This window comes from Acinonyx jubatus, chromosome B1 (genome assembly GCF_027475565.1).
Source record: "Acinonyx jubatus isolate Ajub_Pintada_27869175 chromosome B1, VMU_Ajub_asm_v1.0, whole genome shotgun sequence".
NCBI lineage: Eukaryota > Metazoa > Chordata > Mammalia > Carnivora > Felidae > Acinonyx > Acinonyx jubatus.
Genome location: NC_069382.1, coordinates 170424287 through 170437552, shown reverse-complemented (window position 1 = coordinate 170437552; position 13266 = coordinate 170424287). Strand labels below are relative to the sequence as shown.

Genomic DNA, 13266 nt, shown 5'->3' with positions numbered 1-13266 from the left:
TGGCCATAGAGTCTGTGCAGAGGAACAGGACGTAAGTGGAGGGAAAAGATGAAAAGCAGGCAGGGTCCAAGCAGTTTTGGAGGTCAAACGGCACACGTGATGTTTTGGGAGAAGCGAGCAAGCAGGTTTAATTCTAATCACTTTCTAGAAAGTTAAGCAAGGTGGTACATGCTAAAACGCAAGATGTACTGCTAGCCACCCGACTACGGAGAGGAAAATGAATCACACGTCTGTTCTGTGGTATCCTGACCATTTTAGTGCAAACTCACTCTTGAGACACACTAGGATATTGACCTCTCAGAACCTCAATACTGACCAGACTGAAAATTGAGATTCACACACTATAATCCTGTGGGGGGCAGGGGAGGAAGGGGGGCAGCATATTTCTGTCATCTTTAAAGCCAAACCCTTTGACAAAGACAAATAAACGTGTTATGTGTCATTGCTCTTCAAAGATGGGATGTTGGAGCAAACCGATTGAGACAGAGTAGCTGCTCAGATGTTTGTGGTGAAGTGACACTTTTTCGACCAGTTATTTAAGCAAGAGTGACAAGAACACTCTTATAGAAACCACTTTGGGCCTCGTTTGGCTTAATTGTCCCGTCCCAGTCACTTCAGTGTCTGTCTTAAGATCACAGCAATGCATTGGTTGTTCTTTCTTTCAGCGGTGAATGGAGAGTGTTTTCAGGCAATGAGTTGGGGGCCCTCTTGGGCTGGTGGCTTTTTACTTCTTGGAAAGAAAAGAACCAAGATCACAGTGCCCTCAAAGACATATACATGTTGTCCAGCACGGTCTCCTCCAAAATCTTGCGAGCCATTGCCTTAAAGGAGGGCTTTCACTTTGAGGTAAGGTGTTTCTGGGACTCGCTCTTAAATTTCTTTTGCTCTATAGGAGGTCTAAGGCATTTCTTTCTCTTTTGGGTTATCCCTTTAGGAAACACTAACTGGCTTTAAGTGGATGGGAAACCGAGCCAGACAGCTAATAGACCAGGGGAAGAATGTCTTATTTGCATTTGAAGAAGCTATCGGTAAGAAGCGATAATAGTGATTGTAGCATTAGTTAATATATAGAATGCAAATAAATGGGATTTGGGTTCAAAAAATTAGCAGTAGAACAGGAACACACCGGTGCTCAAAGAGCACTGAACTGTCCTACCCCAAAATTGGCATCTCAGACATGCTTTCAGCTAAAAAGAATATCTCTTTAAAAGCCAAGCCATTAATATAAGAAAGTGAATCCTTTCCCTGGATGACTGGAAACAGTGATGTTCTGACCATGAATGCTCGTAGCTCAGGAATCATGTATTTGGGGGAGTTGTGGTATTTCCTCAACTGTGGTGTTGATCTCCAGGTCTGATATGGTTCACTCCTGTTCTAAAAATGCTGGGCAGACATCTGTCCAGAGGAAGAGACAAGGCCTGGTTGTAGGGCTTTCATCAAAGTGACTGTCACCCAAAAGGACAGCCCGAGTCAAGTCAGAATGACTGGGAAACGCTTGTCAGTTTACATAAGGAAAAAGGGGAGCTAGGTGTAGAAACTTGAAATTCAGATGTTTATGTGAGGGATATTTTAGCTACATGTTTAGTAAAAGCTATTATACCTTATACTTATTATATAAGAAGATTCACCTGTTCCCTGCAGCACAGATGCTCACATATTATTTAACAAATTAATAATAGCTCAGCTTTTGCCCTTTCGTCACAAATGTCAGTCTTATCTTTCTATAGCTTTTTATTAAAAAAATGTTTTCTTCAAATATTTATTGCATATCAGTTAAGCAATGGATGAACACTGACCTCAGTCTATAGCACTTTGCATCGATCTAGTTAGTAACCACACAAGAGAGCATAGGCTAGGTGTCAAGGTGAAGGATGTAACTCACAAGAACTATTGGAATTCAGAGAAGACAGAAGAAGCATTGACTAGAGCACCTGGAAACTATTTTGTGTGAGCTGAAGGAGTTGGGGCTGGACCTAGGGAATGAGCAGTTGATCTAGGAGGGAGAATCTCCTTATAGGTTATTCAACCAGTACATCTTGAAGGCCTGCTATGCACTAGACATTGGCCTGGATTCTCGAATATAAAAATGATAAATGAGGGGCGCCTGGGTGGCTAAGTTGTTTAAGCGTCCGACTTCGGCTCAGGTCATGATCTCGTGGTTCGTGTTTGAGCCCCGCATCGGACTCTGTGCTGACAGCTCAGAGCCTGGAGCCTGCTTTGGATTCTGTGTCTCCTTCTCTCTCTGCCCCTCCCCCACTCATGCTGTGGTTGTCTCTCTCTCTGTCTCAAATATAAACATTAAATTTTTTTTTAATTTAAAAAAAATGGTAAATGGGAAGCATTCACATATTCATATTGTACAACCTCTTATGAGATGGGCAAGTTGCATATAGGTGTGTGCATGTACAGTGTTGTAAAGGAACTCACTCCTAAGCGTGTGTGTATGACGCGTGTTTCTCTGCAGGATATATGTGCTGCCCTTTTGTTCTGGACAAAGATGGGGTCAGTGCCGCTGTCATAAGCGCAGAGTTGGCTAGCTTTCTAGCAACCAAGAATTTGACTTTGTCTCAGCAGCTAAAGGCCATCTATGTTGAGTAAGTGTCTATTAATTCTGTTTAATTGAAGTAATAGTGTTAAATATTTTCTTATGGTTCTACGTGTGAGATACTAATATTCTTTCTAATGCTCTTTGGTTGTGAATTCTATTTCTTTTTCTTTTTTAAATGTTTATTTATTTTTGAGAGAGAGAGAGAGATGGAGTATGAGCAGGGAAGGGGCAGAGAGAGAGGGAGATACAGAATCCAAAGCAGGCTCCAGGCTCTGAGCTGTCAGCACAGAGCTCCACGCGGGGCTTAAACTCACAAACCGTGAGATCATGACCTGAGCTGAAGTCGGACACTCAACCGATTGAGCCACCCACGCGCCCCATGAATTCTATTTCTTATGAAACTAAATAAAGAATCATCTTTTCTTTTGATACTTAACCATGTAATGGTAATTATCATTCATAATCGCACGAATCCTTAACAAATGAGGGCATCAGTTGCAGAAATAGCTAATTGAAGAATGTGATTTTAAGTGTGTGATGTCAAAAAAGATTAAAGGTGTTCATGAAATCTCTATTAAGTTTTTAGAGCAATGACCCAGGTCTGCCTTTATAAAGTGCAAAAGCAGCCCGTGGCAACACGTTGCAGTAAGACTCTTACTTACAAATACAGGCTAAAGGCCAGGCAGCAGTTTGGCAATCCCCAGGGTCAATTGTTGTACCTCTTTTTTATGCTAAATTATTCCTTTGAAGGTACTCATGGCATTTGTTTCATTTGGTTTAAAATATACTGGTTGACAAATGTACACTGTGTGGAATTATGTGTTCCTCATTTTGCATATTTGTATTTCCTTAACTGAGATATAACTGCCATTAGTTTCAGGTATGCAATATAGTGTTTCAATATTTGTATATATTACAAACTGATCATCACAGTACATCTAGGTAACAGTCGCACCACACATAATTACAAATATTTCTTCTTATGATGAGAACTTGTAAGATCTATGCTCTTAGCAACTTTCAAACATATAGTGTAATATTATTAAATATAATCACCATGCTGTATTTTACTTATTTTATTCTAATAAATTTTTTATTTAATTTCTAAAATGATTTGTGTTTGTTCCCATAGGTATGGCTACCATATTACCAAAGCTTCATATTTTATTTGCCATGATCAAGGCACCATTAAACAATTATTTGAAAACCTTAGAAACTACGATGGGAAGAATAATTATCCAAAAACTTGTGGCAGATTCGCAATTTCTGGTATTAGAGACCTGACAACCGGCTACGATGATAGCCAACCTGATAAAAAAGCTGTAAGTAATATCTTTTATCAGTTAAACACTTCTCTATTTACCTTCTATTATACTTGGCATAGTTTGACTTATTTAATCATGGAGTTAATTGAAGCTGATTTTAGGCATCCAGGCATTATTATAAATAAGCTATCAAAATACATAGAAAGAGTAGGGCAGCCCACCCTGGTGTCTCTGAATGAGTAGATCTGGGGCGGAGGCCAAGAATTTGCATTTCTAACAAGTTCCCTGCTGATGCTGATATTACTGGTACACACTTTGAGAACCGTTGTTTGCTTCCTGGTTAGTTTTACCCCATTCTCTGAATGTCTGGGAGCTGTTAGCTATAAAGCATGAGTTTGCATTCCTCACATCATGTGGATCCTCCACTGGAGTCAAAAGAAGGCTCAGATATGGCCGAAGAGTATTGCTAACTAATGGCAGGAGATAGGAGGAAGAGAGTAAGAATAGCCTTATGAGATATTAGACATCTTGTTAGTTACCTTTTTTTAAAATTTTCGTCTGCACACAATGTATTTTTTAAAAAGAAGTATTTTTGGAAGAGTCCTGATGAAACATGACAGCTCCAGCCCCTGCCATCTCTTTGCTATGCTGAGACAACCATGTTCCCTCTCAGTTGTTTCTCCTGGTATTTACCACCAGATTTTTTTTTCAATGTTTATTTATTTTTGAGAGACAGAGGGAGACAGAGTGCGAGCAGGGAAGGGGCAGAGAGAGAGGGAGACAGAGAACCCCAAGCAGACTCCACATTGTCAGTGCCGAGCCCGACATGGGGCTCGAACCCACGAACCGTGAGATCATGACCTGAGCCAAAACCAGACGCTTAACCCACTGAGCCACCCCGGCGCCCTTACCACCAGATTTCTAAATAATGTGTCATATGGCAATGTTTTGACTTCTCAGCATTGTGCTTTATTAATTTTCTATTATGGAGGTAAGGATTTAAATCTTACATTTCTTACATTCACTATTCCACCTTCTCTCCTGTCTTCACAAACACATATGCCACAACATTTGATGAAATCAGATTCCGTGCTTGTATTATTATGACTAGTAACTATTGTTTCCTGCTTAGCTAAGTAGTGTACTTTGATTAGTTTCCCCTAAATTGTATAATTATTTTTCCTATAATTAATAGTTGCTTTGTTCTTTTGTGTGCTTGGATTTTTATGTAACTATCACCAGTCTTTCTCACATCCTTCAGATACCTCTCAGTAGGGTTTTCCACATGGTCCAGTGCTGTTTTATCAGTTCCGTGTTGTTTCCAGCAGCTTCTGTCCTGATCCCTCCATCCGGGCAGGGCCAACTCCTCTATGTGTTGGGTACACACAGGTCATCCTGGGAATGTCCTTCACCACTTACCGAGTCAGGTCCTTTGCTCCTGCACCCCATGACTTCTTCCTATATTTGTTTTCCTAAATCATATCCTCTAGTAGATTCCTTAAACGAAGTGAATAGGAGGTAAATTTTGAGAGGCATTTAAATCTGGAAATATCTTATTCTACCCTCACATTTGATTGACTCGCAGTTTTGAAAGCAGCAGTGCTCTGTCATTTTTTTAGTTCCCAGTATTGCTGTGGAGGGTCTGATCTTTCAGGAAATAGTTGAGGCGTGCTGTGAGCCACATAAAGGGATGTCGATGCCATACGGATTCAGTCCTTTCCATGCAGCTTGTTTTTTCTCTATGGGAAGATTTCAGGAATTTTCTGCTAAAACTCTGAGTTCTAAAATTTCAGTGATTTGCTTTAATATGGGTCTTTTTTCAGTCATTTTTCTGGGTAGTCGGTGGGTCTCTGTTGGTCTTTGGAGTCATTTCTTTCAGTTCTGAGTAATTTTCTTAATTTTGTGTCAAAGAAGAGGGCTGCATGGTCATTTCCCAAGTATTCTTTTGCCCTGAGTTTCCGGCCTCCCTTTCTTGTTGAGTTCTTAGTTAGAGGCTGGCTCTCCAGGACTAATGTTCTCCTTTCCTTGTTTCTCTCTTTCTTACTGTCCATCTATATCCTCTTGCCCTACTTTTTGGGAGATTACATCAACATTAATTTTCAGTGCTTCTGTTCACAATTTTAGCTCTTATTGTCCAGCTTATTAAAAATAACACCCTGAGGCTTCCAGCTGACTCAGTTAGTGGAGCATGCGACTCTGGATCTCAGGGTCGTGAGTTCTTGAACGTTGGGTATGGAACCAACTTAAATAAAAATATTTTAAAAATAAAAATAACATCCTATTCTTGTTTTATGTATATAATATTTTTCCTTTTTTTAAATAATGTCATGATTCAACAGTTCTATACATTACTTGGCTGTCATCACAGTAAATGTACTCGTGACCCCCTTTGTCTGTTTCATCCATCCCCCACCCACCTCCCTTCTGGCAACCACCAGTTTGTTCTCTACGTGAAGAGCATATATTTTCTGATGTTGTTGTCTCTCTTTTTCTTAGTTCATTGTTTTGTTCCTTAAATTCCCCATATGAGTGAAATTATATAATATTTGTCTTTGTCTGTCTTAATTCACTTAACATTATACCCTCTATGTTGTCCATCCATGTTGTTGCAAATGACAAGGTCTCATTCTTTTTTTTTTTTTTTTTCTTAAGTAATCTCTACACCCAACATCAGGCTCAAACTCACGACCCCGAGATCAAGAGTCACATGCTGTACTGACTGAGCCAGGCAGGTGCTCCAACATGTCATTCTTTCTAAAGGCTGAATAATATTCCTGTGTGTGTGTGTGTGTGTGTGTGTGTCCACACACATACACCCTTGGACTGCTTCCATATCTTGGCTATTGTAAATAATACTGCAGTAAACATTGGGGTGCATATATCTTCTTTTTTTTTAAATTTTTATGCTGCAATAAACATTGGGGTGCATGTATGTTTTCTTTTTTTTTGATTTTTATTTATTTTTGAGAAAGAGAGACAGACAGACAGAGCGTGAGTGGGGGGAGGAGTAGAGAAAGAGGGAGACACAGAATCTGAAGCAGGCTCCAGGCTCTGAGCTATCAGCACAGAGCCCAATGCAGGCTCGAACTCACGGACGGCGAGATCATGACCTGAGCCGAAGTCGGACACTTAACCGACTGAACCACCCAGGCGCCCCTGCATATATCTTTTCAAATTAGTGCTTTCATTTTCTTTGGGTAAATACCCGGTAGTGGAATCATTGGATCATATGGTAATTCTATTTTTAATTTTTTGAAAACGTCCATATTATTTTTTATATTGGCTGCACCAATGAACTTTCCTACCACCAATGAACAAGTATTCCTTTTTCTCCACATCCTTGCTGACACTTGTTATTTCTTGTCTTTTTTATTTTAGCCATTCTTAAAGGTGTAAGGTAACATCTCATTGCAGTTTTGATTTGCATTTTCCTGATGATCAGTGATATTGAGTATCTTTTCGTGTGTTTGTTGGCCATTTTTATGTCTTTGGAAAAATGTCTATTCAGGTACTCTGCCCATTTTTAATGTTTGTTTTTTGGTGTTCTGTAAGTTCTTAATTCATGTTCGATATAACTGCTTATCAGATATATCATTTGCAAATATCTTCTCTCATTCAGTAGGTTGCCTCTTTGTTTTGTTGATGGTTTCCTTTGCTGTGCAAAAGCTTTTTATTTAGGTGTAGTCCCAATGGTTTTATTTTGCTTATGTATATAATATTTTATCTCTCTTAAGTATAGGCATTATAACTTTTTAAAATGTAGACTTTTTTCCTGTATTGTCTTTATATCTCCCAAATTATTTTTTTATTATTATTCAGGTTTTTTGGATTTTGTCTTTAAGCTGTCTTTTCCCAAAGTCTGGTAATCCCTCATTATTTGGGGGCACTCAAAAACCGATCGGAAGTTCTACTTACATGAGCAAACCTTGTCAACTGACAAACTTTGCTCTCAAGAGATTGGGTGCCAAGTTAACTTTTACACGGCGGGCTCCCTATCTGGGGAAGCCTAATTCTCACCCTGATCTCTTGCCTAAAGGCTGTAAGGTGGGTGACAGCAGTGGAGAGTTGCCTGGGAGTCTGGAGGGAGGACGGCTGGTATTCAGGTTGTTGACTCTGAGTTGCTGTCTGTTTTCACCATATCCTGCCCTTCTACACCAGTGCCTGGTGTACCCAACTCCTGAGCCTTTCTTGCTCAATTATACCAGAGAATTAAGCCATCTCCTATTAAGGTGGTTGCCTGACTGTGTGGGCAGAGGGTGAGAATCTGGGAGGGTCTGATAGGTCTTTTCACATCCTTTCTTTGTTTCCCACCTGCCTTTCACAGTGCCTGGTGCCTCCAGGTAGTGAGCTTTGCCAGGGTTCTGCAAAGCTCATTGACCAGGGTCTTGTTTGTTCCTTGCAGGTGCTCAGCTGTCATTGTCCTGTGTTCCATCAGGTCAATTCTGCCCCTTCATCTGTTTTGTAACTCCCAGGATTCGTTGGCAACCTGATTAACTACTGTTTTCCTTTTCCTCTTTGCCCTTGTGTTTTATATATTCACACACACACTTCCATCATTTTGGCTGAGTATGGGGAGCGATCAGCTATGAATACATCTGCCAGAAATGTTATATTTAAAAAGATCTCTTTATATAACTTTTTTTTTTTCACAAAGTAAAATAAGGTCTAGTTTATTGTGGGTTTTTTTGGTCACATATTATCAATCTATTTAAATCAATTTCTCATGAAATGATATGTTTCCATGTTAGTAAAACTTTAGTAGCTTTGGGGTGCCTGGCTGGCTCAGTTGGAAAAGCATGAACTCTTGATCTTAGGTTGTAGATACGAGCCCCACATTGGGTGTAGAGATTACTTAAAATCTTTAGGGGCACCTGGGTGGCTCAGTCAGTTAAGCATCCAACTCTTGATTTCGGCTCAGGTTATGATCCCACATTTCGTAAAATCAAGACCCACATCTGGCTCCATACTGTCAGTGCAGAGCCTGCTTGAGATTCTCCGTCTCCTTCTCTCTCTGCTCCTCCCCTGCTCACTCTCTGACTCTCTCTCTCAAAATAAGTAAATAGACATTTAAAAATAAAATAAAATCTTTAAAAAAAACCCCAAAACTTCAGTAGCTTTAATTAACAAGACTAGGGAGGTAAAATGCAAGTATACAAGTTACTTAATTCCACAAATCATTTTATGATTATTATTATTTAGTATTTAATTCAGAAGAATTTTTTTATTTCCTCGAAAGTATCCTTTTCTCTTAAACCAGTATATTTGCTTGGCATTTATTTTCTTGCCTATACAGGGGGAAACTATTATTTGAGCCAGAACAGTTCATGTTACAATTTAAATGTATAAATTGTAAATTTATTCCTAGGTTCTCCCTACTAGCAAAAGCAGCCAAATGATCACCTTTACCTTTGCTAATGGGGGCGTGGCCACCATGCGGACCAGCGGGACTGAACCCAAGATCAAGTACTATTCGGAACTGTGTGCCCCTCCTGGAAATAGGTATGATATCCACGGCAGCACGTGCGATTGCTGTTCCCTAAAGTTCCTAATTGGTTCTGCACAAGTGCTAAGTAAAACCTTTTGCTTTGCCAGTGTTATGTACTTTAATTAGGAATGTTGTTTCAAAGCCTGCAGCAATACTGTGATATTAACAGCTGTTTGGAGCATCCACGGACACAGGAGCTCATTTTTACTTACTTATTGCTGTCCTACCTTTCTTTGTATGGGAATATTTCATTCCAGATTTCAGTAATAGTAAGACAGTTTCCTTTTTCTAATACTTTAATTTGAGACTAGCACCAATGAGTTTTTCTCTTTTTTCTCCTTGTCTCTGATACAATAATTAAAAAAACATTTTTTTAATATTTATGTCTTTTTGAGAGACAGAGTGTGAGCTGGGGAGTAGCAGAGAGAGGGGGAGACATGGAACCCGAAGCAGGCTCCAGGCTCTGAGCTGTCAGCACAGAGCCCGACACGGAATTCAAACTCATGAACCCAGAGATCACGACCTGAGCCGAAGTGGGCCGCTTAACCGACTGAGCCACCCAGGCACCCCAATAACTTACATTCCACTGTACATGCCTTGAACAAATATCTTTGAGTACCTATTGTGCATACGTCTGTGCCGGGTTCTGGGGAGGATAAAGAGCCATAGCAGAAAGAGTCTTGCCTCCAAAAAGCTGACGGCCTGGTAGCTTCAGGGTCATGTTTTTGTGACCCTGGTACAGGGTTTGAGTTTACTTTGCAATACCATAACATCTTGAGCTTTAATAGCCATGGTGCACGTAGTTAGCTTGTGTAAATGTGATCCTGCACACGCACTTAACCCCCAGGTAACTAGCACTTCTCCATTCGGAGTAAAGAATCAGGAAACATTGTTTAAAGACTAATTAAGTCAGTACTGTGCAATGGAAATAAAATGTGAGTCACATAATGCAATTTGAAATTCTCTACTAGACGCATTTTTAAGTAGTGAAAAGAGGGGCGCCTGAGTGACTCAGTGAATTGAGCGTCTGACTTCAGCTCATAGCATGATCTCACAAACCATGAGTTCGAGCCCCGCATCGGGCTCTGGGCTGACAGCTCAGAGCCTGGAGCCTGCTTCGGATTCTGTGTCTCCCTCTCTCCCTGCCCCTCCCCCATTTGCACTCTGTCTCTCTCGCTGTCAAAAATAAACATTTTTTTAAAAAGTTAAATAGTAAAAATAAACAGGTAAAATTAACTTAGTAATTTATTCTACTTTACTTAACATGAAAATATTGTTATTATACCGTATATAATTTATATAAAATTAATGAGATATTTTGCTTTTTATCACATTTTCAAGATCCATTTACTATTTTACACTCACCACATATCTCAATTAAAATGCTTGATTTTTTTAAGAAACACTAGTTCCATACAATTGACCCTTGAACAACACAGGCTTGAACTATGAAGGTCCACTTATATGCGGAATTTTTAAAATTTTTTTTCAATGTTTATTTATTTTTGAGAGACACAGAGAGACAGAGCATGAGTAGGGAAGGGCAGAGAGAGGGAGACACAGAATTCAAAACAGGCTCCAGGCTCTGAGCTGTCAGCACAGAGCCTGACGCAGGGCTTGAACCCACGCACCATGAGATCGTGACCTGAGCCAAAGTCAGATGCCCAACCAACTGAGCCACCCAGGCGCCCCAATATGTGGATTTTTTAAATAAATACAGTATAATATTATAAATGTATTTTCTCTTATTATTAATAACTCTTTTAGTGTATTGCAAGAATACATGTAACAAACAAAATATGTGTTAATTGACTGTCTATGTTATGGTATGGTTTCCAGTCAAAAGGAGGCTATTAATAGTAAACTTTTTGGGGTGTAAAAAGTTATCCGTTGATTTTTGACTGCATGGCGGGGGGGGGTCACTAATGCCCTAAATCCCAGGCTGTTGAAGGATCAAATGTATTAAGAGTTCATAAAATTTACTGTTGAAAAAATAGATTTGGATACCTAAGTTGTTCCAAACATACTTCAGTTTTCCAATAATTGAATTAAATGGCAGCTTATTATTTTTTTTAATGTTTTATTTTATTTTTTGAGAGACAGAGAGAGACAGAGCATGAGCGGGGGAAGGGCAGAGAGAGAGGGAGACACAGAATCTAAAGCAGGCTCCAGGCCCTGAGCTGTCAGCACAGAGCCCGATGTGGGGCTCAAACCCATGAACACAAGATCATGACCTAAGCCAAAGTCAGATGCTCAACTGATTGAGCCACCCAGATGCCCCTAAATTTCAGCTTTTAAATTTGAAACTCAGTTAATTAAACTTAAATTCAGTTTTCAGTCCCACTAGTCACATTTCCAGGGCTCAGTACTGTAGTCAGGAGCATGGATCTGATGTTTCCCAACCAAAGCCTTGCTCATTGCAGAGTTTTTCTGATCTTGTGAATCCAATTTGCACTATGTGGAAATAAAAGCAGAGGAAATTTTCTGAGCATCTTCAGTTGGCCAGCCAGTAGCAGATTAAATGTAGCAAATTAGAGAGGTGGGGGCAGAATTATTAGTGTTAGACTTTCCTCGGACAGGAAGAAATGACTGCTGATAGCAAGGAAAGAAACATTAAAACAAAACAAAAACATAAAACATGGACACGGTAGCTCAGAATGTTTACTGCTTTATCATAAGGGAAATAGCATTCCACTTCCAAATGGGCCCTGAATCTTCTTCTGAATTAAGAGACCCAGGTCAACAGTTAAAGTCATGATAATGGCTCTTAAATATCATGATAGTCCAATATATTTAAAAAGTCATAGACTGTGTCCTATATTTTGCTACAAATTCCCATTCAAAACCTTTTTGTGCTGAAAGGGCAAAAACTCAGCTAGTAAGCAGCTTGAACAAACACATAAAGCTTCCCATTTTCTAAGCATTCTGTATTACCAACATTTGATTGTAATATTGTGCAAGTATCACTGCTTCTATGTGTGTTAAATAGTAAGCTGTTTGCTACTCTATTGGGTATGAGTTTTTCCAGACATTTCTTTGTAATTCTCATTCTCACATAATGTTTTCATATTTCTATGCCTTTCTTCTGAAAAAAAAAGGGACATTAGTCCAACTTAAAGATCCATTTTCTCTATATATTAGTTCCTTCCTTGTCATTTCTCTGTGAAGATATAATAATTTGGAAAACTTTATAATAACAATACTATATAATGTTTAAGGATCTGGTATTTTACATTTTTCACATGGCTTATTGGGTGGACTTAAATTCAAATATTAGTTTACAAATTCCTGAAGACACTTAGAAAAATTGTCCTTTTATTATATTCATCAAGATGCTGTTCTAATTTACTAATTGGGACATTGGGCACTAGGTCAGTCCACGGATATGCTATCAGGGCTCAAGCAAGTTACCAGCATACCTAATGTACAAAAGCAATAAAGCCATGGCTAAGGTTTCCTTACTGTCTGATCAGCTTAATATTATCGCTGTATTTTATATCATCAACTTCATTTATTCATAGAATTCCATAACCTACTCATCCTTTAGAATGGAATATCCTTTTCAAGTTTAAGTCCTGCTTAAAATATTTTTTGATCAAAATATTTTTTGATCGGTAGATGTCTTTTGTCCAACTTTTTATTTTGGAAATTTTCAACAAATGCCCACATACGTTTTGCCTAGACCAAGGGTTGGCAAACTTTCGGTAAAGAGCCAGATAGTAAATATTGTAGATTTTACAAGCCATATAGTCGCGACTACTCAGTTCTGCTGTTGCTCAAAAGCAGAAAGAAGGAATACACACAAAGGAATAGGTGTGACTGTGTTCTAATAAATCTTTATTTATAAAAACAGGCTGTCAACAGACTGCCAGCCATAGTTAGCCTACTCTAACCTAAACAGTCGCTAACATTTTGCAATATTTGCTATCTCTCACATATATTATTGTATATGCAGGTTTTGTACCTGT

General features: G+C 39.1%; 1 protein-coding gene across 1 annotated transcript in view; it reads left to right on the top strand.

The window, feature by feature from the left end:
- PGM2 (phosphoglucomutase 2) overlaps window positions 1-13266 on the top strand; it is a 37780-nt gene that overhangs the window by 21537 nt on the left and 2977 nt on the right. The window contains exons 9-13 of the mRNA XM_027054056.2: window positions 666-846; window positions 935-1028; window positions 2465-2594; window positions 3681-3870; window positions 9179-9312. Of these exons, the coding sequence (XP_026909857.1) occupies window positions 666-846; window positions 935-1028; window positions 2465-2594; window positions 3681-3870; window positions 9179-9312 (729 nt within the window). The remainder of the gene's footprint in view (window positions 1-665; window positions 847-934; window positions 1029-2464; window positions 2595-3680; window positions 3871-9178; window positions 9313-13266) is intronic.